We start from the raw sequence: 24,041 nt of genomic DNA on the forward strand, positions 1-24,041 counted from the left end.
GACTGTAGGTGTTTCAGCCACCTGTTTTAATATAAGTCAATGGTAACAATATGGTCAAAATACCATGTCAATCATTTTTTTTCCACAAGAAAATGTAGTCACAACAGGTGTTTTTCCTCATCTAATGTCTACCTATATGCCAGTTTGTTAGGTTACTGTACTATTTGGACAAGACAGTAATATTTTGTGGACAAATCAGAGACAGTTTGCGTCACTACAGTGTCACTGTATCTCACGCACTCAGTGGACGATCGGACATATCCCTACTGCGCAGTCTCTTGCTCCAATTGTACAACATGTTACAACGAACTACACTTTCTAGGTTTCAAAACACTTTTCACCAAGCACATGGAGAGTCATTGTGACGTTGTCTATATTTTCTTTCAGATTAAGATTTATGGCATTATACATGAAAACGGTCAAAATATTTTTTATGAAAAATTGCCAAAATGGGTTTGACCTGCCTATTAGGGTCTTATGTGGATTTTATATTGCAGGCTGTTATAATATGACAAGATAGTTATATTATATCCAGATCCATTTAAATATTTTAATGGCGGCTAAGCTAACCACTATCCTAAAGTATGCCAGCTGATACAGCCAAGTATTAGCTGGGTTTTCTTTTTCCTAACCATGAATGATATCTCCAAATCATAGAGCTAAGCGTTCCTCCAAAGATGGCGAGTCACCCTGAAATGCAACATGGTATGACATCAACTACAATTTCTCAAAACGGAATGATGAAAGCTGTCTTTATGAGCAAAAATTACACGCTTCTCTCTACTGTTGGAAACTCGCAAGTATTTCCCTCTAGCTGGCAGAACCTCTGCCATACCCTAAACTACCTTCTTTAAAAGCACAAGCAAATGACAGCATTAAAGAATGTCTTTTTATTACAAAGCTGTTAATGGCCAGTAGGTGTTTATAACTTTAATCTCTCATGTAATATTTACATTCAAATTATATCAGTGTTCAATGCATATGTTACGGGGAGCCATATGCACGGCTGACCGCTGTGGCATTTCTGCAGTTTAACAACTTTTTTACTAGGCTACTGTAGCTAATGTTACCTGCAAACACCACGTTTCTCAGTTAATGTTAGCTAGCCCTATTATCTAAGGACATTCAAACAATTAGTACTTCTGTCGTGTCTACAACACCCCATGAAAAATACTTCTATTTAGAAACATGACAAACACTCATAACTAGCAGTAGCCTACGTGCAAAAAAGTATGTTGACAAATAAGCCCTTAACTGCATTTGAGACACTCATTAAACATCAGGAAATAATTCAGTAAAATAATTTGTGGTTTCTTTGGTTACTACTGTTATTTTCTGATATGTGAAGATTGCTGGGAAATATGTCTAAATGCTATTTTCCAATGTCAAGTGTCTATTTGTCACAGCTGTTAGCTAGTTTTGGTGTTCTACTTGTAAGGTCAGCTAGCTAGCTAAGGATGAGTGCAAAGAGCACTAAGTGTGTAAAAATGCCTTATAAACTCAAAAACTGGATCTCAGAAGAAAAAAGATAAAACAGACCACGAGAGAAAAGTAGACAAGTTTCCTAGAGTCGGACGGCTTTTTAAAAAAGCAGTAGCCAAACCCACAATTCAACCGTGTCAAAAAGTCTGTCTCACCACGGGTATATCAACAACCTTCCTTGCTCAACTGCTGTAATTCAGGCCATGTTTTAAAACTGAGATTGTCCACACACACTTCAGTCTCCTAGCTTGTGAAACTGCTTGTTGTCCATCTTCCGCTAACCTTCAGTGAGGGGCGTAGGCTACCGTGGTTATGACATTTCTTCTCACAGTGGCAAAAGCAGAGCACTGTTTAAATGAATGAGTCATTTTTTAAATTAAAACTAATTAAGAACTACCCGCCAAGCAGCATTGAACAGGCGAGACTGAATGTACTTGCTATAGGCTACTTTCTGGCAGCTGCTAAACGGTAAACCTTGATCATACTGTAAAATTCCAGATGAGGATAACTGTCATCCACAAGCATTTCTTAAAGCGTTAGTTCATGTTTTTAGACCCGGTTCCTCTCAGCTACTTCTCATGAATTATGTGATAAATTGGTGACTCACGCTCTCCCAACTTGTGTACACACAGCTCTGTTTGTCGTTAGCTTTGTCAGCCAAATAACCTTTATTGAACAACAACTGTGTAAATGTTATGATCAATAAATAACACAGATGTCAGACCAATATCCGAGTTTATAGAACGCAGTGTATTTCCCCCTCCATTTTGGCTCTTCCTATGTGTTAAAAATGCACAATCCTACATTAACACAACTTTCGAGTCTGATATTAACCTTTTGATCACAACTGCATAATTGAGCATGTGCATAAAATTAAACGAAAAAGACTGAGTCAATGATCTTTAGTTAAGAATATCACTAAGCAATGCAGGCCTGTAAACTATATGGCACACAAAAGGTGCCCCCCCAAAATCTCTGTCTGCACCACCCAATCACAGCAGTCTAGACTGGCTACAATGTATGTGTGTTTGCATGTATGTATGTGCATGCATGCCTCTCATCACCTACATTTATATGAATTACTGTTATCAATTACTCATAACAAACACAGTACAAAAATTAATTATATCTGAAGAAAACATGTTTTCATCATACTAAAATGGCAAGCTACGCACACATACTAAGCAGTGTCTATAAGTCATTAAAATGTGCAAGATCTTGGCCTGCCACTAAAAGTACTGATGACAAAATAAGGCCAAGTTACAAGAAGCAATTTTTGCTATCTTAGCTCAGACTAATTAAAAATATCCCAAAGCAGTGCTGCTACCCAATGTTTGCTTAATTATCTCAAGTGACTTGGCCCTATGTTTTTTCATAATTATTCTTGCTATTGCAACCTGGGAGTATTTACAGTATTATGAACCTGAAAACAGAGCAAGTTTTGTCAGCAGTAATATCTGGTGATTCTCTGCCAGGCCTGTACTTCAGCCATCTTCAGCTCCTGATTGTTTTGGGGGCTAGTTACCTTAAGTTCTCTCTTCAGCATATGAAAAGTGCATTCACTTGGATTCCGATCGGGTGATTGATGTAGACCAGAATGTTTTAGTTTAGTTGACTTTGAAAAACTCATTTGTCGCTTTAGCAGTATGTTTAGGATCATTGTCTTGCTGTAGGATGAAAGCTGTCCAATGAGTCTGGCAGCATTTGTTTGAACTTAAGGAGATTAGATGTTTCTGCACTCTTCAGAATTCATTCTGGTGCTCCTGTCAGCAGTTACATCATCAATGAAGACAATTACCCAAACAGTAACACCCCCGTCACCATGTTTCACAGATGAGGTGGTATTCTTTGGATCTTGCGCAGTTCCTTTTGGCCTCCATACTCTTCTCTTGTCATCACTTTGATACAAGTGAATCTTGGTCTCATCTGTCCACAAGACCTTTTTCCGTAACTCTGAAGGCTCTTTTAGGTACTTCTTAGAAAACCGTAACCTGACCATCCTGTTTTTGTGGCTAACTAGTGGTTTGTATGTTGCTGGGTAGCCTCTGTAGTTCTGTTTGTGAAGTCGTCTGTGGACAGTAGGCACTGACACATCCACGCCTGCCTACTGAAGAGTGTTTCTGATTGGTTGGACAGGTATTTGGTTTTTTTTTTTCTCAATTATGGTGAGAATTCTTCAGTCATCAACTGTAGAGGTCTTCCTTGGCCTTCTAGGCCCTTTGCAATCATTGCTCTCTTTCTTCTAAATGGTGTTCAAATTGGTTGATTTTGGTAAGCCTGGGGTTTGGCCTTTGTTTCTTATTGCTCAGCCTCATAATGGCGTCCTTAACTTTCATTTCCACAAATCTAGTCCTCGTTTTGACAAACGCCAATAACAGACTCAATAGCCTAGAATCAAGACTAGATACAAAATGTTCTCCAATACTTGCATTAAGGAAGTAATTTAACACACCTGACTAATCAGAAACACCTAAGCAGCCATTTTCCCCAAACATTATGGTGCCCTGAAATGAGAGCGCTGTGTAAAAAGGGTTGTAATTTCTACATGGTGAAACAAAAATGTAAAAAAAACATTTAAAATAGCTGATAATCTGCACTTTACCCACATGTGAATTGTCTGAATTTTCCCAAACATTATGGAGGGCACTGTATATGTATTTAAATACGTGAAGATTATGATACCTTCAGTCTACAGATGTGTTAATTCATCATAAATGTTAGCAGGAGTATAAAGCACAACATAGCTTTTATCAGAAGTAGACATTTATTTTATAAAGTTAAAGTGAATATTTATTTTATTTATTCTATTTTCAAGGTCCACATATTCACTCTTTAGAGTATTTTGCTTGCTTGTTATTGAAACCTGAACTTTTGATGGGTGCATTTACAAAACCACCCAAGGGATTTCTTCCCTTGCTTCACTCCTGTGTTTCTGAGGATAAATGTCTACTCCTCCATTCTCAACCCTGCCTACACACCCAAGATGACAAAGCAAACACACTAGTATAACAACTAGACATTTTTCTCTGGAAAGCTATGTTGGTAACTTTATAACATCATATAACAGACTGTTGGAATCGTCTCTTTCAAAAATACAGCAGTGGCTGCATTCATACCAGTCGGGCAGTCACAAGTATGCCAAAATGCTCTGCCGACATATCCAATGGCAAAAACTCATTTCACTTCCATATGCTGCAAAGTTGAGGGGTAGCTAGCTTTAGCATAGTGGTAATGGAACAGACCTTCATTAGCCACTGCTAACACAGCATCTGTGGGTTTCAGTCAGCTCGAGCCTGCCTTGAAGCCCCGCAAAATTCTGTAACATAATACATGCATATGCACAAACACATCAATTCATTGTCGCTTTTATTTTTGAATCTTTACATAGTCTAGCTTCATGTGCCTATTGCAGTAAAGTTGTATGCCTCTCCCAACGCATTGCTCAATGGGAGGCTGCCTTCTCTGTTTAGCAGTTTTGTGAAAAGTGCAATGTGTCTCTCAGAACAAAGGTATTAGTCTGTAGTAGTTCAACTGTCCTCATATTTTGAAGAAAATACCTGAAATCGTTACTGCTTTCATGTGGTGCTACTGTTGTGAGAGATCTTCCCAGCTGTGGCAAATTTTCACATGATTTTTTTTATATTTCCACAGGAACTACTTTTGTTCGCAAAACCACCACCATTGGCAAATGTGAGCACACAAAACTATATCTGGCAGTTAACCCTTGAACTGTGGGACTCACGAGCGAAGTAGAACAGTGTTACCGCTGCTCTTATTTTAACAGGAAAGGAGAGGAAAATACACTTTAACCTCTTTGCGCACATGCCAAATCTGACCAATCCTAGCCCATTTAGGGGGAACCCTATTTAAAGCTTTAGAATTCCAGATGGGAGCATCACAGAGCTTTGAAAAATGGCTAGACATTGAAGCAAGACATTTGTGCCATTTGCAATACTAACAGTACTACTTAGATTAGTTTATATTCATAAAGTGCCACAAATGCAATTGTCTAGGAAAAAAATCTAAAATGAATTTACTCTTTTTTAGTTTGCAATTAAATACTGATAGATAAATACTTTTATTTGTCCCCGTGGGGAAAAAAGAGTGCCGTGAGAGATTGCAAATATACAGCAGGTTAAACTATACATGCCCTGGATCAAAAACTCCTTGACCACAAGTGCTTCAGATCCAAGCGTGGATACGCGGAACTACTAAAGATCTATGAATCAAAAAGTAAGCAATGTACCCAGTGTCTCCAAATCTATCCAAAATGTCTAAATTATACATTGCTGTAAATCACAACATAATCATGTATTTCACTACAAATCAACTGTTTTGACTAAAGAAACTCACTGTTGCATCATTCTCAAATGGGAATTACAAGCTTTCCGTCAGTACAGTGGCCTAAAATATCTAGGAGTACTGAAACATATCCAAAATCTCTCCAAAAATCTATAAAATGCTTTTGTCCATTATAAAGCATATAGATGTATGCCTTATGAAGGTTTAAGGTGAAACATTGATATCAGATTTAAAAAGAATAATGCAAAAACATTATTACACAATGTGCTACAGTACCTAAATGTGTAATCATTAACTCCTGTCTGTTTTTCTGTACTCTACAGGATGTGATGGTTTCTTGTATGGGGATGGGATGACATGAAAACAATTTTCAACCATCCCATCCCCATCCTTATTATAAAATACCGCTAACCTATTTAAAAACACATTTAAAAAAACCTATTTCAAAAATAACGTATATAGCCTAAATATTTTCAACATGTAACAATTGCATTTGGACAATGAAATCTTATCTGTGATCAGTAGAAAGACAGAGACAGAATCAATGGCGCCATTCCCCAGTTCTAACTTAGCCCAGAAAACAGTACATCAGCTAGGTCTATCAGCAAACATATGCCTTAGCCATGCTCAGAATTTCTCAAGAATAATAATATTTTCCAAGAAACGATGAAAGACATCAATAAAATTTGCCAGGTGCAGTGTCATTTGCTGCTACCACAGACTGAATGCATAATGCAGCTATAATTATAATGCTGGCCTCCCTAGATGTAGGCTATCCAGTTAACCGAATCAGCATCGTCTTCCATGTTTACTCAGACAAGATTTTTGTAAAACTGAAACAAAAAGAAAATACAAAGCTGATGAATGCTACATAAAATAATTCACAAAGTTCTTGTGCATGTTATTGCTAGATGTAAATGAGTTTTGCCAAAGACATGTGCTCTTTTATGCTAACGTGGATTACATTAATTTGCGCATTTTACCAAACATCCTTCTTAAACATTCACCTTCTTAACATTGCTAAAATGAAGTTAATAACAACAAATGAACAATAGACTTATGGACATGGCTTTCTGTAAGCTCCATAGTGAGGGAATACATGAGCATAGTGCTACAACACTAACAGATCAACTACTGAAGAATCAGGAAGTGCGTGTATACTAGTGAACTAGTGCAAAACGACCACTAGGGGAAGCATTTACCTATAAATGTAAAATGAAAGTAACTTTAATACATTTCCTATGCATGGCACATTGAGGCCATGAAAATGCAAAGCTTATTCTGTTACTATTGGATCGATTGATTGTCGATCAAGCCAGATTGTACTACAAAGGACGACAACACCATAAACAACATGTGTGGTATTACGCACAGCTATTTTGGAAGGTACCCAGGCGTCACAAATGAGTGTATATTCACAAATGGATTGTCCAAGACAATATATGACCACTCCGTCTCGAAAGGGACATCTCTGTGCGTAAAACCTATGGTAAGGTTGTATATTTATTCCATATTTAGTCGCAGATATTGACAGTAGAATAACAATGGTATAATTTTTAAAAATTCCTCTTGTTTATTTTATTTTAGTGTTCAGTGAGCAGCGTTTTTCACCGCATACCTTTGGCAAATGTTGGCTTAATCTTGTTGCTACAACAGATTACAAATTTTTAGTGGTAAAAGAATGTTTTCATGTATGCCCAGATAGACACTATTGTCCAGCGTGTCATGAGTGGGATGTGTAGTGACAAATGAGACTGCAGGGAGGGGGTGCTTGGTAAATTCACGACCAGACCTTCCTGGGTCTTGTAAATTACTATGGGAGGTTTGTGCCCCGCCAGAGCACAATGCTAGCACCACTCTATGGTCTGCTGAGAGACCACACCACCTGGCAATGGGGGAGAAAGGAGCAATATGCAGTCTGTGTTATCTAACGTGTTAGCTTTCAGAATAACCAGCAAAAACAAAACCTGCACTTCAATTTTGTTTACAATCTATGCGTTGCAGATATTTGCCATGAATACGAGTGCGTGTATCCGCAAATAATGTTGATTAAAAATGTGCACAATTTCGTACTGCAAATGAAAATAAATGTAGGCTATAAGGCCTAGGCTACTCACTAAAACTGCCTATTTGGGGAGAGTTGGCTATATATGATAGTATTGAGTAGCCTATTTTGTGGATTAATTGTATTGATACTCAAGGAAAATCAGGAGAATATTCCGCCACTGCTTAGTGATTAAAACGGATTTTTCTAAATCGCATTTATCATTTAATCCCCCTAACACAATGCGAAGAAGCTGTGTGTCCCTTTCCAATTGCTTAGTCAGATCATTTGCATATTTGTTAATCACTGAAAATCAATTAAAACAGTTTGAGATCAATGATTAGTTTAAAGGAAAGTTTTGCACCCCACCAATTTTCAACTCACCAGTCGCCGCTAAGAAAGATGGATAAAGGAGGAAGAAAGGGAGGACAAAAGAGGAGGATGACCGATTATTTTCGTCGGTAAAAAAAATTCTCAGCATTAATGACACTCAATAAACTTGAAATATTTAATGTAAAAGCTTGCATCAATAGTATACATTCTTTCTAAAACATTATTTTCCTTAATTACAATTATGTGCACAATACATACACCTATTTTGAGCTGAGACATTCATTGGTTTGTACCTTTTTTCACCCACCTCCCACCGGATCTCAGGGTCCACCCACCTCCCAAATCCCAATTTAACCGCTGGTCGTACCAAGTTCGAGGTTGGGACACAAACACTGTCTACAGGCGGCACAGGGACTGACCAGGACTGACAATACGGAGAACCTGAGCAACACTGTCGAACCACCAAAGCCCCCTGACCCCAACCCAATGCCTCTGAGGCGTTCACACAGGACGAGCAGTCTTTTAGATCTTTAGGGGGACTAAAAAAAAAGAAAAAGAAACATTGAAGAGAAAAAAAGAGAATGTTTTGGTGATGGTTATTGTTTTGCATTTTTGATAGAGTAGGCTATAATTTCTGAAAAGGCTATTCTGACTGTTCACAGTATTGACGCATTCAATGGGAATCATTTCATAAGTTGCTCTTAACTAAAATGGGAGGTGATGTAGTGTATTTGTTAAATAACTACATGTACTGAAATTGCGTTTTACTGAATGTGATACGTAAGAGTTGCTGTACGTTCCAGTGCATACATTGGAATGCGCATGTGCTGTATGTTCACTTGAAGTTTCGCCCAAGTAAAGAGATGCCACAATGGTAACTGAGCCAAGTGCGTGTCCGTCTGATACTACTAATACATCACATCTCCTGTCAGCATCTAGTTCCTCGTTTACCGAATAGGGGAATGGACATTTATTGAAATTACTGAATTATTGAAATAAACAATTATTGTTTAACATTTTGATGTGTGGAACGTTTTGAGGCATCTTTGAGAGAGACCGGTAAATATGTGCACCGACCATAGAACGTACATAAGAACTGGAAAAGGTTAGAGGGATCAGGCGGTAAAGCCTAGGAAGTAACGGGGACACCGCCTCTACTGCGCATGCTTCCGGGCAAAAGTGCTTGTTGCCTATTGAAGTTAATGTAGAAATCCAAGGTGATTTAACAACCAAGGAAAACCTCATCGGTGAATTTTTGTGATCAGATCAAATCATTATGTGCAGCAGTTTCTGAAAAAATGGTTGTTTTGGTCCAGAATGCTTAGGAAAAACATTTATTAAAAATGTTCATATTTTATTAATTAATACATATTTTTCGATCTGCTTTTTATATGAAATGTAATGGTCGTCAATCGAGTTTCAAAATACCACAAGGTCATTTTATTTAGCCTTCAAAAGTCTGATATTCCCTATTCACTTTAATGGGAGCTCAAATGTTTTTCCCTCAACATGCGCAGTATGGGTTTACTTCCAGGACTTCACAAGCTTAGGTTAGCTGAAGGCTTGCCCGCCTGTCTAGTTAAATATGCATGTCTATGGTGCAGACGAGAGACGCCAGCAACAAGCAAGCGAGGGGAACGTGAAACCTGACACCATGATATGTTGAATAAAAATAGTTTATTATTCAACATTTTTTACTGGCAGATGTCATTACATTACATTACATTACATTCATTTGGCAGACGCTTTTATCCAAAGCGACGTACAAAAGTGCATTTTCATGATCGTAGACAACTGCTGAACACGGGTTCAGTAAGGTACAATTACTTATTTTGTACAGCTATTTCTAGCTGAGAACAATGAACACTATCCTGGTCTAACATCTGCAAAGCCAAACTAGGCAGAAGATTAAGCTAGAGTATTAGGACAAATACAATTTACCAAGAAGTGCAGGGATGGGGCAACATGTAACAAGTGACAAGGAAAAAGGGTTTTTTTTTTAATTTAAAAAAAAATATATATATATATACACAGCATGGTGGTGGTTATTCTAGGTATAGTCTGAAGAGATGAGTCTTCAGGCCACGGCGGAAGATGGATAGTGAGGGGGAGGTTCGGAGAGGGACGGGGAGTTCGTTCCACCACTGGGGAGCTAGGGTGGAGAAGCTCTGTGATCCCTTTGGGTGGGTGGGAGGGGTTACAAGACGCCCTGCTGCTGCAGAGCGGAGTGGTCGAGCAGGCACATAGAATTGAGTCATGTCCTGCAAGTAGATGGGGGCTGTCCTGTTGGCGGCAGTGTAGGCAAGGGTCAGGGCTTTGAATCGGAAAAATGTCAAAGTGTGCAGTGATTTAAAAATGATAATAAATCACTTAGCAGGTTTTGGTAACAGCCAGGTGAGAATATCTTGCTCTCTCCTCTGGCATGTGTTTGAGCTACTGTATGTGGGCCTTTGTAATTTCATTGGAGCAAATTTCATCCCCCTATCTGTGGTCTGGTGTTGTTGCTGTTTCAATGTCATTAAAATCCTTTTTCCTCAAATATATTGGCTTATACAAATTTATTGTCAATTTATCCTAAGTAGCACTGTATCCTACAGTGTTAATATAGTTTATTCCACTGATAATGTTTGATGTTTGATCGTTCAGTTGCTAAATAGCCTGCCAGAGGAGAGACAGATACATTTGCACATCTGCATTCCATATCAACACCTGGCTATTGTCAGGCAGTGGGAGTGACAAGCCAAACTCTAGAAAACTGTCCTAAATTTTAAGTCATTCTGTCAGGCTTGGCCTATATTATTGAATTAGTTTTTTTGTTTTTCACAAAATATGTTCACCCAACTCCTAAAAAAATTACAAACTTTTATTATTGGTAAGCTAGCTGGCAAGTAGTAACTATCACAAACAGGTATTAACTATCAAGTCTCCTTTTTCACCGTAATTAAGAAAGCATGGTGACGAGACGTTTCCGGCTGTGGCATACTATTTTAGCAGCTTGGGAGACCCTTGTGGTATAACTTTGACATTTCCTTCACAAACGAGCAGGTTTGGCTGCATCTTTTTACTAACTGGTTGACGGGTGAGCGAGACCAACGTTGCCAGTTCCAATTTCTTTTTATTAGGCCTGTACATCTCAGTGGAGAGACCCCAAACTGGCAGATCAGTTAAAGGACAGTGGAGCGCAGAGATGGCACATTTTCACGCCTGTGCTTAAAATGTTGGGCATGTGATGCTTTACAATTGTGCGCCTGTTGTTCCCTAACCTAAATGTAGGTATAGCATCTAAAAATGCAGCTAAAAGCACAAACAGCAAAATTCAGCTATCAATATAGTCTGCTTTGAGTATGAACACGGTAACAATGGTGATAAACAAAAATGACTTCACTCTTCTCTCACAAAAGAGTTAATTGGGCTATTGTCACCAGCCGTGTTTTGGTTTGTGGCCATCTTCATGTATTTTCATGTGTGCAATGATTTTAAAATTGTAATAAATACAAAATAAATAATAATAAATCGTCTATATATGGTAACACAAACAATATAATTTAGAAAAACAACTGTTGGAATTTATCCAGCTGATACTTTATTTCAAGAAAATAGTTTTGCAACATAGCCTAGGCTTATTATTTCATTATTGTATGAAATTAGATTGTTGTGGGAAGTAACAGAAGTAATCAAAACACGGCCTGTTAAACGACTACATATTCGTGTAAATACCCATAGATACATTTTTTTAACGTTCTATTTGCTCGAAAATTTGCAAGAAAGCAAGTGAAATGATCTTAAATAAATTTCATTTGATCAGAGATCTTCGTTCACCCAGCAGGTTCCTTTTCTTTCGCAAATGAGTAATTAGAGGCGTAAATCGGACAGTCTATATATTATCATTTTTTCTTTATTTTTCTGTTCCTGTATGTTCTTGACAGTGCCTGACGCAATACACCCAATTAGTTTTCTTTTTTTTAAATTAACCACTCAACAAAGAGTCACTGGGTATTATTATGTAAAAATCAAGCACCTGGTGCCAACCAGTGTCTACCTCATTCACTCACCATCAAAAGCATATTTGGAGTGCTGGGGGTGGGGGTCAGAGGAGGCCACAGCTGATACTGGAGTAGCAGCACTCATTGTTCAATTTCATATTGCTTTTGTACACGTTTATGGTTATGTTTTATGGAACAACTGATGAAGAACTAACCTACCTAGTCTTGGCATTAACATCAAAAAAATCTAAATTGGCTTATCAATGCCATAGCTCGAGGCAAACAGCTTCACTTTATTATTGTATGAGGGCAAGCTGTAAGAATAGCTTAAAATGCTTAACGTTAACAAGACTCATGTCAACAGGCTAATGTAGCAGTTTAGTTTTAGTAAACACTCATTTAAAAATGGAGAAATGTGTCCTGCTGCTACTGGATCTTTTTTTGACAGCGTATCGTTTGTATGATATTTAGTGGATAATTTAGTAATGTCAGCCTTGTCAGGCGATTATTTTACACCGCTGACTGCACGTAACGTTAAACGTTAGTGTCATTCGGTAGTAACATTAGTAGCTGGCTAAGCCACAGGGCGCCTACACAGCTAGCTTAATATTCTCACCTTTCTTCGGAAAAAAAATCTGTTATATTCTGGGCTCCTAATCTGCTCCTGGCCTCTCTTTCCTTCTTCTCCACTCTTTTTTGGCATCCCGATTTATGTTTCTGTTTCGGCACTGTGCTTCTCTATTAATAACCTGCTGGCTGCTGCTGCAGTTCGGGAGCAATAACGTTACGCACAAATTAACAAAAGAGGAGTGAACCATGGACCAAACCATTTTTTTTAAAGAAGGGGGTTATTGCTTGGAAAATAGAAACTTCTTTCATCAATATTGCATGATTTTGTGGCTTTGTTTTAACCCTGATGCATTAGTATGAGTAATAGTTAGGCCTATGCATAATAATTTAGCCATAGAAAGGGGGGCATACATAATAGGCTACTGGGGTTTGTATGGCCCCCCCAAGGGCTGTGGGCCCCTAGAATTGTCATCACCTTTCACCCCTAAACGACGGCCCTGCAAATAACAATATATAAACAGCCGTTATTTTCTGACATGTTAGGTATTTATATGTTGTTATTTGAGTAACATTTATGACATTGTGAAAAATAAACTTTCAAAATGTTTTCTGAAAAATTGCCAAAACGGGTTTTACGTCTCCATTAGGGTCTTACCAGTTTTGTGTTGCAAACTGTTGTACGACGATAAGAGAGTTACCGGATCTATAGAAATATTTTAATGACTTCCATACTAAATACCAACTCAATATTAGCTGGTGTTAGGGCTTTATTTTTCCCAAATACTAATGTTATTTTAAAATCGCAGAGCTAAGCTTTCACCTTAAGATAGCGAATCACCCCAAAATGCAACGCGACATGACGTCAAGTACAATGCAGAATGGTGGAAGCTGTCCTTATGAGGAAAAATTACACTCTGCTGCCACCTACTGACAGAACCCAGAAAGCATTTTCCTCTAGCCAGCAGAACCTCTGCCTCAGAGGCAAATGTGTCAAATGAAACCAGTAACCACTGTAATATTCGGGATAGTATGATTATCCAACTGGTGGACTAGCTAGCTTGCCCATATGAGCTGAGAGAAGTGGATTGGAATATTATTCTCCAGCTGTAAGCTGTGACTTTGTAAAATTGTCACGTGCTGTGACTACCCTGGAAGGGACAGAAGAGCTGGACACAGGGAGATGCGGAAATTACGGATATGTCCAACGTTTTATTGCAAGTGAGAGAGAGAGCAGTCAGCAAAACACAAACAAACAACCTTTGCCTGTCACTCTCACGGGATCTGGCCAAAAAAAATAAACTAAAACAACAAAGACGAAATAAATGAAAATATACGGCTCACTTTTCAGCTGCATATGTCGCCCGGGATCTTTCTCTCCATCCGGTCTCTGACACCTACTGTGGAAAGAAGCACACTTTTAAACCCTGGACTGATTTGTAACATCATCCAGGTGTGTGCCTACTTAACGAGTAGACATGGTCCTCTAATTGCCCTGAATTCCTCCCGCAAACCGAGCCCTGCCACAAAAATATTGGACCCACAGCAAATTCTCGGGCCATCATAGCCAGCCAGCTAACATTGTCAAATATAACTGAATTTAGTTAGCTACCTAACCCGAATGTTGACCATTCATTTGGATAGTGTTCTATTTATACAGCACTAACCCACCTGAAAACGCACCACTCACTGTAGCCAATCCATATACGTTTCCTCTCCTTCTATTCTTCTTTTATTGGTCTCATGATTTTCAGATACAACCCACAAAGAAAAAAAGAGCCACATCGAAAAGTGACACGAGCACTTTTTAGAATAACAAATACAGGCAGACAAGCAAGGACTGGGCATAAGTGCACACAGACACAGATTGCCTGTGCGTAATACTAATGAATGAGTGTGGTTGTTTTATAATATTTTCAAGGTGAAAATTCTGCATAATATGCCTTTAACATCTATAATTAAAACTGAATTAATCCCTCAGTCATCTCTGAAAGAAATTGTCATTATTCATCCTCAATTAGTGTGATAAATGACCAAGAAATACTACTTGACTAAGCCACTGTACCGATTTGGATTTTGTTGCAGGAAAACAAGTTAATCTGTTAATTTTCAAAACCTGTAACCAGAATGTTTAAGACATTTTGTTTGTAAGAGTGGAAAAAGGTGCTATAGAAACTTGATATGCCCAGAGATAACCTGATGTGTATGCTTTTGCCCTAGGCAGCATACCTGCATCTCAGAAGTTAAATGACTTGCATTCTACTGCTAGAAACTCAGAGGTCTCTTGAGACTTGTTACTCAGTACTCTGAGGTCTCCAATAAAATTAATTATGTTGCTAGACACTCAGAGGTTTCTTGAGACTTATTACCCAGTTACCACCCTGGGCAAGATTAGATTTTGACGACCCCCCCCCCCCCCCGTTTCCGTAGAACCCAAAATACATGACTCTCTAAATAATACTGATAGTGATCTAGCTAACATTAGCTATATAAAAAACCTGCTGGGGCCTCTGAGCCATTAACCAAGGAGGAGTGTTTAAACAATGTGTATGTGACAGAATTTTCAGCTCAAGCTTACAAGGGCTGTACTGAGTACTGAAGTTATACATTTGATACACATCCCATCGCCACTTAGTTTCTCCACCTAGAAAATGTCCCCATATGGTGTCTAGATCCCCTCTTCTTGTATGTCTAATGACACCATGGTCCACAGATACAATGGTTTAGGGTTTCATTTGACGCATTTGCCTCTGCGGTAGTGGTTCTGCCAGCCAGAAGGAAATGCTTCCTGGATTTCGACAACAGGGGGCTGCAGAGTATAATTTTTCCTCAGAAGGACATCGTCCCTAATTCTGCATTGTACCTCACATCACACTGCGTTACATTTGGAGGTGATCTATCTTTAGATTAATGCTCTGTGATTTGGAGATCACATTTGTATTTGGGAAAAATGAAGCCCCGGCTAATATTGGGCTGGTATCAATGTAGCCGGCATCCAAATATTTTTATGGATCTGGTAACTCTCTTGTCATATTCTAACAGTTTGCAATGTAAAACCTATGTAAGACCCTAATAGGGAGGTTAAACCCATTTTGGCAATTTTTCAGAAAACATATTTTGACATATATTTATTTTTAATAATAGCATAAATGCTACCATTTAATAAAGTAACATATAAATATCTAACCTGTCAGAAAATAATGGCTGTTTTCTTTAACACAATTTTAAAAATTAGCCACTTGCCTCTTCCTGTGTAATCACTCTAGTTGCAGGAGGTGGCACATTCTGCCCGCAATATAGTCAGAGTTCAATGCACAAACATAAAATAAAATTGGCATCTGGGCTCATTTTAACAGGTCATTTAACAAGGAAATATATAAAATTAGAGTAGATAAAACTATTATATCATTTAAAAAGTATACTGACAGTTCAACATTGTTACTTTTTTACTTTAGAAGTCAGAAATTATGTTAATTTGACTTTGTTTACGAGCATTTGCGCCTGCACTGAAATCAATGGGGTCATAAAAAAATATGACCTCACTGAAGGTGTTATTACACATTTTGTCAGAAGAAAAACACTTTTACATGTTATGTTTTAGATGTTATTTGGTTATTATATATTTATACCTTAAGTGGCCTAAACTGTTAAGCTGCCAGGGTCCCAAGGGACTTCGAATTCTACAGCAATTTCAGAAGTAAAATGGCAGCTCTATGATGACAGGTTGACTGATTTAAGCCTCCAAATACTCATTTGCAAAGCAAAAGGAACCCACAGCCTTTAACAATTGAAAGGCTGTGTTTTCATTACTTCCGTTTACCATTGAATATTAGGCTACCGCATGGATTTCTGCTCCCACAATAACCTAATTTCATAAATATTATGAAACAATATGTTGCAAAACTATTTTCTTGAAATAGTACAAAACCGAATCAATTCTAACAGTTGTATTGTTGTATATATAGGCCAATCGAAAAATGTATCCATATTATTGGCACACTGAGAAAAGCGCTAAAATGTGAGAAACAAGACAAAAGACAAAATGGAAAGAAATGGTTAAAAGAAATGCAAAGTGCAGTATTTCTTCAGTCATAACGAGCAGAGACCGCACACAAATCGGTTACATTTCAGCAGGTGTCATGTAGCCTAGTCTATTCAGTTTATTCAAAGTCTCAATTTCAGTGAAAACAGAAAATATGTTGTTTATCTTATCTTTGCTGAGTTCTAAATGCATCATCTCGATATCTAGGCTACAATAGCCACAATTATTCATCCCCACTCTAAAGTCTTTATCAGCTTCATCTCACAATTGTAATTAATTAATTTTGTGTGATTATATGTGCAAAACAATTTGAGCAATTCACATAAAAATGTTCAGTAGCTCAAATGCATGACGGGAGAGCAAGACATTTGCACTTGGTCGGGTAGCAAAACATGCTGCCTTGGTGGTTTTTGAGAAGAAAAATGGTAGAACCTGTATTACTTTGCTGATTCAAAGGAAAACAAAAGAAAACAAAAAGGAAGTGATTTATTACTATTTTAAATTAATTGCACATATGAAGACACCTGTTTTCTTTTACCTCTGCCAGTGAAACTAACTAACAACTAATATCTATTCAAAATATCATGGTGTTAGGTTTCACGTTCCCCTCAATTGATTGTTGCCAGCACCTCTCGTCTGCACGCATCTTTGCTGGTCTCTCTCAAAGATGCCTCAAAAATTTTTTTATTTTCTATCAAAATGTTAAACAATAATTGTTTATTTCAATAATTCAGTAATTTCAGTAATTGTTCATTTCCCCAATTCGGTAAACGAGGAACTAGATGCTGACAGGAAAGGCACAACTATTAATTTACGTGAAATACATGAAGCTTAATTAATTTGGCCATAGCCTATTTATGCAATAAAAACAAACACAAATCCAAATAGCAAAAGCAAATAGCCTACTATACACTACAGACCAATCTGATGTATGCTTATAATAAATGCATGTGACCAGGTGGCTATTTCTTTTCCATTAATCATTTGGTATAGGACTGAATGGTGTGTATGCAATCCTCAAATGGCGACTGAAGCAGCAGTGTACAAAAAGTTATTCACCGTGTTACATTTATGATGCGTTACATTTATACCGACTCTCCCCTATATCCCAAGTGAAACTAACATGCATAACATTAATCAATAGACTGTGCTCAAAACTTACTGTTCAGTTTCACAGTCTGATGACGCTGAATAATCGCTTATATATGTACAATTCACTCAAATACATGCAAAAATGTTATGAGTGACAAGCATTTCCCTATTTACAGCTTGACACTGAAATGTATTTTCCTCTCCTTTCCTGTTAAAATAAGAGCAGTGGTTATTTGACCACAAGCCATTGTTCTAGTTTGTTCATGAGTCCTGCAGTCTAGGTGTTAACTGTCAGATATGGTTTGAATGCTCACATTTGCCACCTAGTGGTGGTTGTGCAAACAACAAGCTGTTCCGGTGGGAAACCAAAAAACAATGTATGCAAATTTGCTGGGAAGATCTCTCGCAGCAACTGCGCCAAATGAAACCCTAAACCACATAGGTAGGTAGACAAGTACACACGCACACACACACACACACACAAGCATGGATACAATGTAATGACAGACTCTCACCTCTTGTACTCATACACACTTATCAAGCGTGTTCCATTTCTCTTCCAGATTTTCTGCTCTCGGTGCTCCTCCCACTCTGCACCACTGCCTCGCTATGGCCAAGTGAAGCCTGTGCGTGTGTGCACACACTGCTACATGTTCCATGTCACACCTTTCTACAGTGACAGGACCGGCATTTGACCCTACAAGCCTTCACATGTGCAGCATGGACTGCAGGATAGACCTCTCCTACCAGAAACTGCTCCATTTATCCACAATTTTCCATGGAAACTTGAGCACCTTCCTGTACTGCACGACTCACAGCCCCTGAAATTCCCCAGCACTCCTTCCTTTAACTGCTACTAGGTGCCTCCATTAAAAAGCATAACAACCACTGATAAACTAGGCATTACACTGGGTGTGGATGATATCTTCTTTAATAAACAAACTGCAATGTAGAATACATTAAAGCAACCTGCATTTTGTCCTATGTTCTAATATTATTGCTAAGCTGCTAAATCAAAACCTCTTGATCCTGTGATCTACTATTGACTGCAGACCCACCTTGGGCTGACTCATCTCTGTCTCTACCGGCTGTCCACACCGGTTGTGGTCCTGTTATAAAAGTGTCAAGTACAGCAGAAGGAAAACCACAATCGCTTGAAGGATTTTACAGTTTTGAATGGAACTAATGAGATTTGACTGAGAAACAGCAAAGCTTGTGTAAGCTTCTGAAATAATGTTCACAATTTCAAGTTATGTTGATTATTACTTCTGTGATGTGAGAGAAGAGGATGAGTGAAGACCCGTGTCTCCACATTTTTAACGCTATAAATGATCGGTGGAAACTTTATAGTTTCGGTGATTGCTATGTTGTTGTAGAAACAAACAGATTTATTTTATTTTAACATTTTGTTGCCCTGGGCACTTAGGAAATATTCCTGTTGAAAAATATTCCTGCGTTTTAAAAAAAAAATTGTAATGAAAAACAATGTTTGTTTTTTTTTTTTGGTTTAAAATTAGTATCTTAATAAGCACATGTGTAGGTTGTGAGTTCGGCTTTGGGAGAAACCTGCCCGACTGGAATTCTGATTCGGACGATCAGCTTATGGAGGGAACTTACTAATCAATCTGCTGGGTTTCAAAATCAAGACTTTGGCCTTGTTTTTGTTTATTCTGTACAAATATGCATACAATGGCTCATTCAATATATACTGGTCATTTGGTTAGGCTGAGTCCTATTGCCTCATATTTGAATCTAGGTGTGAACCTTTCATTAGCCAACCAGAAACCAGGGTAAAATGCTGAACAAGCTCTGTCTATTGATGTACCAGGGGCCCATAGGCTGCTGGTTGTCATCAGTGAGCTACATCCCTTCTCCCATTGGCAGTACCTAGACTGTAGTACTGTACAGTTTGTGGTTTGGAACGTGGTCACTGTCTGACTGAAGTTCTTTGGAGGAGTACATACATATTAGCTTCAGTGCTTCTTGCATGACAGTCATACAGCATGACTATAGAGGTTTATTGTCAATTTATTAGTAGTGACACAATTAAGGATTCCAAATCTGGAACGAAAAAAAGCAAAAATACTCAGAAATCTAATAAAATAACTGTGAATGTGCAAAGCATTGCAACAAAAAATGTGTCCACATTACCAAAATGCATAGTTGTCAGGCCTCTGCTTTTGCAACTCCACAATTACTCCCCCCGCCTCCCCCCCCCCAACACACACAGATACACACAGGGGAGCACTCCTGGTGCTTGGATTCATATATGGGCTCCCACTTTGAACCTGAACATACAGCTGTTAATCTCTCTCAAGCCCAGCTTGATAAATGTTCACATGTCTAATCGAACTTTTCAGAGCTGTAATGGAACTTTGTGTAACTGATTAGCTTGATCTATTATCTCTGAACAGAATATGTCCCTGTAAACAATAGATGCATGTTGAGTCCTTGGGCTCAGAGCCATGTGTTCCAGAGATTTTGCAGGCTTTAGGAGAACCCTTTGTGGAAAACAACACAACTTTGGTAAGACCTCATAGAAAAGCAGCAAAATCTAGAAAATTCCTTTTAGCATGGTCTGATTTCACACCACAATTTCCCCAACATTCTGACAGCTTTATTGTTGATAATGAATTCAGATTTTAGTTTTCCTGTATCCTTATTAGCATAAATGTTCCACTATAAGGAATTCATTTTATGCTGAGCTTGATCAGACCAAAAGTTTTTACCTTGAAGTTTCCAGGTCTATTCATCTGGTAACAGATTGGAGTAACATGGAATCAGGGAAATAATAGAATAACATTGGGATGGCAGGTATGCCATCCCGCCATGTTACGCCTTGGCGGGGGCATGCCCCATACCTATACAGCACCGAGAGTTTGGCACTTTTCAGGGTTCCCCACAGAAATAACCACAACAGCCACAGACACTCAGCCCTTAAAAACATTACATTCTGTACATTCTGACCCCATTTCAACAGACAGATTTCATAAACAACTTCACATGTCCACACAATAAAGCCCCAAAGTAAGGGGATTTTGCGTTTTCTCATTCTTCTTCTTCTTCTCATTCTTATTTTTCCTGCCGCCTATCCCACTAACAACATGTCTCCCCATTGAACATTTTACCGACACCAGCCAAATCCTCACCCTCACAACCCAATCAAAAACTCGCATACACATGCAAAATACCCATACCTTTTTATTCTGAAACATTTACAGTTTGAACAGCTAATCTGCATGTGGCCTAGTGGGTAAGGTTACAGTCTTGGGAACATGGGGTCGTAGGTTCAAGCCCAGCTAAGGACATGTTTCTTTAACCTTTTTTTACCCTCGCTAATAATTGTCTACTACTTCTCAATTATTGCTTTTGCACCATATCTACCAGCCGTTTACCGAACGTATACACTGCATTATGACGTACCGTCTGCACGTTCAGTTATTAACCGGCTACAATATTGCAAAGCCATATGGATTCAATGGGAGCTCTTCTGTGCTTACTGGCCTGTGTTCTTCTTTAAAACCACGGACAGGTTTGCTAATGATATTTCGCGCATTGCATAGTTATGTCATGGTGCTGCACTAACAAAGTCACAGACTGGTAAACCTCCGGTTGAAGGATTGAATCCCACCTCGCCCTCAGGCAGATAATTTCCTCTTTTACACGAACGTTTTCTTACACTTTTATATTTTCTTTACCAAAACTCACTCACGGCCACTCATATGCATTTCATGATGGCAAATGTATTCGTTTTATTAAAAAGTTACACCAGTTCACCACTGTGTCATTTCTACTAACTATATTTCTTCACTTGGCTACCGTACAAAACCTTCTTATCAGCAAACGCCGCGTTTCTACATTCATGTTACCTCGCCCTGTTCTCTATCTAGCCACATACAAACAATTACTACATATGTACGTTCTGCAACTCCCCATTAAAACATTACATTTAAAACCATGAGTCACTCATAAGTATAACTACTAGTATTGAACATGAGAAAAGCACATTAGTGCAATAGATTTCACACATTACTTAACCCTCCACTTTAACAGCAAATGCATTATACCGACGGTTATATATACCATTCCATAAGGAAACTAAGCTCGCTCATGGTCACTTTATTTACTCCGCACTATAGTCTGTGATCATGTCAACCTTCACCTACATGCCCATTCTGCTAAAAACATATTGTTTCAACTACGCAATTTCATCATTTCATCCTAATTTCTCTCACACTGTTGTTATTTTCTCATATGCAAAGCCTACTGGGACATATGCGTCTGCTCCTATTCTCCACTATCAAGTTTTCCGGTTCTAGCTTAGCAAAACAGCGAACAGGATTCCCACCTGCAGATAAGCCTATCAAAATGCCTTATAAACCTTACAAACACTAAAAGTGCATCTCCACGAAATAACAGACAACGGAGCAGGACAGCAGGGTACACAAGTTGCGACCTTGGCAGCTCTAATTCTACGGGCTTGCTGATTCTTTTCTCAATCAAGGCTTGTTGGATGGCCGTCAAATCCGTGAGTACATATACTGGCCATATTTCACCTGCGTTTCTGTTGCGTTTACATTTACGCCACCGCACCCTTTCTCACAGCCACTGTTTTACATATATAGCAAACCGAAACTGCTGAACAGTTCACACATCAGACTGTACAAATTCACACAAGGACAGCCATAATCCACAACCGTTTCTTACAGGGTCACTTCGCATTTCCCACTCTCATAATAAAACGCTTTGCAAAAAGAAATGATATCTCATAAAAAACACGTTTTCAGCATACAAAAATGCCAAGTTACTCAAAACTATTGATATCAAAATGACGCCAAGTTACGGTACTACAAACAATATAGGCTGTCTTGCCTCACCGAAATTAAATAAGATGTATTCCAAAGCAATGCTACCCAATATTTCCTCAGTTCTTTCAAGTCACTTGGCCCTGTGTTTTGTAATCTTACCATTTTACAATGTCATGCAAACTTTGTGTAAGATCAAAGAGTCAAATATTTCGAATTGCCTCATGGAACACATTGAAAATCATGTACAAAACTGCTGCTGAGTAACTACAGGAAGCATATTTCTCCAGAAAACATGTTTATACTTGCTTCTGAACTGAATTTGAGTACATGTACAAGTTATTATATATTTGCTACGTACAATAAATACTGCATGTAAAATACATATTGTACATACATACATAGAGAACTTTTTTATCCCCATGGGGACATTTCCCTCGCAGCATGTTACATTCACATTTATGAACACACACTTATACCAAGACACATACTATCATTCACGCAACAGAAAGGCTGGGCGGCGAAATACATACATACCAATACAAATTGGACATATACACGCCTATTCAATCAATCTTGACTGTGAGATAGCCATCCACACATATGTTTGGCCTGTCCATGTAGTCCATGCTTATACACACAGGGCCAAGTGACTTGAAAGAACTGAGGAAATATTGGGTAGCATTGCTTTGGAATATATCTTATTTAATTTCGGTGAGGCAAGATAGCCTATATTGTTTGTAGTACCGTAACTTGGCGTCATTTTGATATCAATACTTTTGAGTAACTTGGCATTTTTGTACGTTGAAAACGTGTTTTTTATGAGATTGTATATACTGTGTATGGTTATGGGAAATGTAATTGTGAACAGAATATTAAAATTTACCTGGATACATCTGATTTTCCATTGAGCCAGTATAGCTAACCTATAAGGCATGCATCAAGTTCCATAAGTGAATAAAATAATAAATTTAAGGAGATGTATAATGTACATCATGGTGCAGTGATCAAAAGTAAAGGAAGGAAAGGGCAGGCTGGTTTCTCTTCCACCAGCTGGCACTGTTTAATTTTGTTTCATATATATTTATTGTGAAGCATCTTATTCCAGAGATAACAGTCAATAAAATTCACATGCTTCTTTTGAATATAATCATACATATAATCAACAAATATAGACATCGGACAAATTTACAAACAAAAACACAATACATTAAATAAATAAAAATACAAAATAGAAAGTAAAATACAATTTAAGAACATGCCCCCCCCCCCACAAACCAGCCCCTCTTCCCTCCCTTCCTATCAACCAAAATCCCCTACCACCCTACTTTATTTATCTCCCCAGGAGTGCTTCCTCGATTGCCTAGCCTGTTTCAATTGTTTTCCCCTTC

At 38.3% G+C, this 24,041-nt stretch overlaps 2 protein-coding genes across 7 annotated transcripts in view; one reads left to right on the forward strand and one right to left on the reverse strand.

Moving 5' to 3' along the window:
- Positions 1–18,814, forward strand: part of zfyve28 (zinc finger, FYVE domain containing 28) — a 258,613-nt gene extending 239,799 nt beyond the window's left edge. For all 6 annotated transcript variants that reach the window (XM_064341963.1, XM_064341964.1, XM_064341966.1 and 3 more), the window contains one exon: positions 18,409–18,814. In XM_064341963.1, coding sequence (XP_064198033.1) covers positions 18,409–18,466 — 58 coding nt within the window. In that variant the 3' untranslated portion in view covers positions 18,467–18,814. The remainder of the gene's footprint in view (positions 1–18,408) is intronic.
- Positions 1–24,041, reverse strand: part of LOC135258590 (uncharacterized) — a 614,972-nt gene that overhangs the window by 52,689 nt on the left and 538,242 nt on the right. The gene's annotated exons all lie outside the window — the stretch shown is intronic.

Source organism: Anguilla rostrata, chromosome 7 (assembly GCF_018555375.3).
Source record: "Anguilla rostrata isolate EN2019 chromosome 7, ASM1855537v3, whole genome shotgun sequence".
NCBI lineage: Eukaryota > Metazoa > Chordata > Actinopteri > Anguilliformes > Anguillidae > Anguilla > Anguilla rostrata.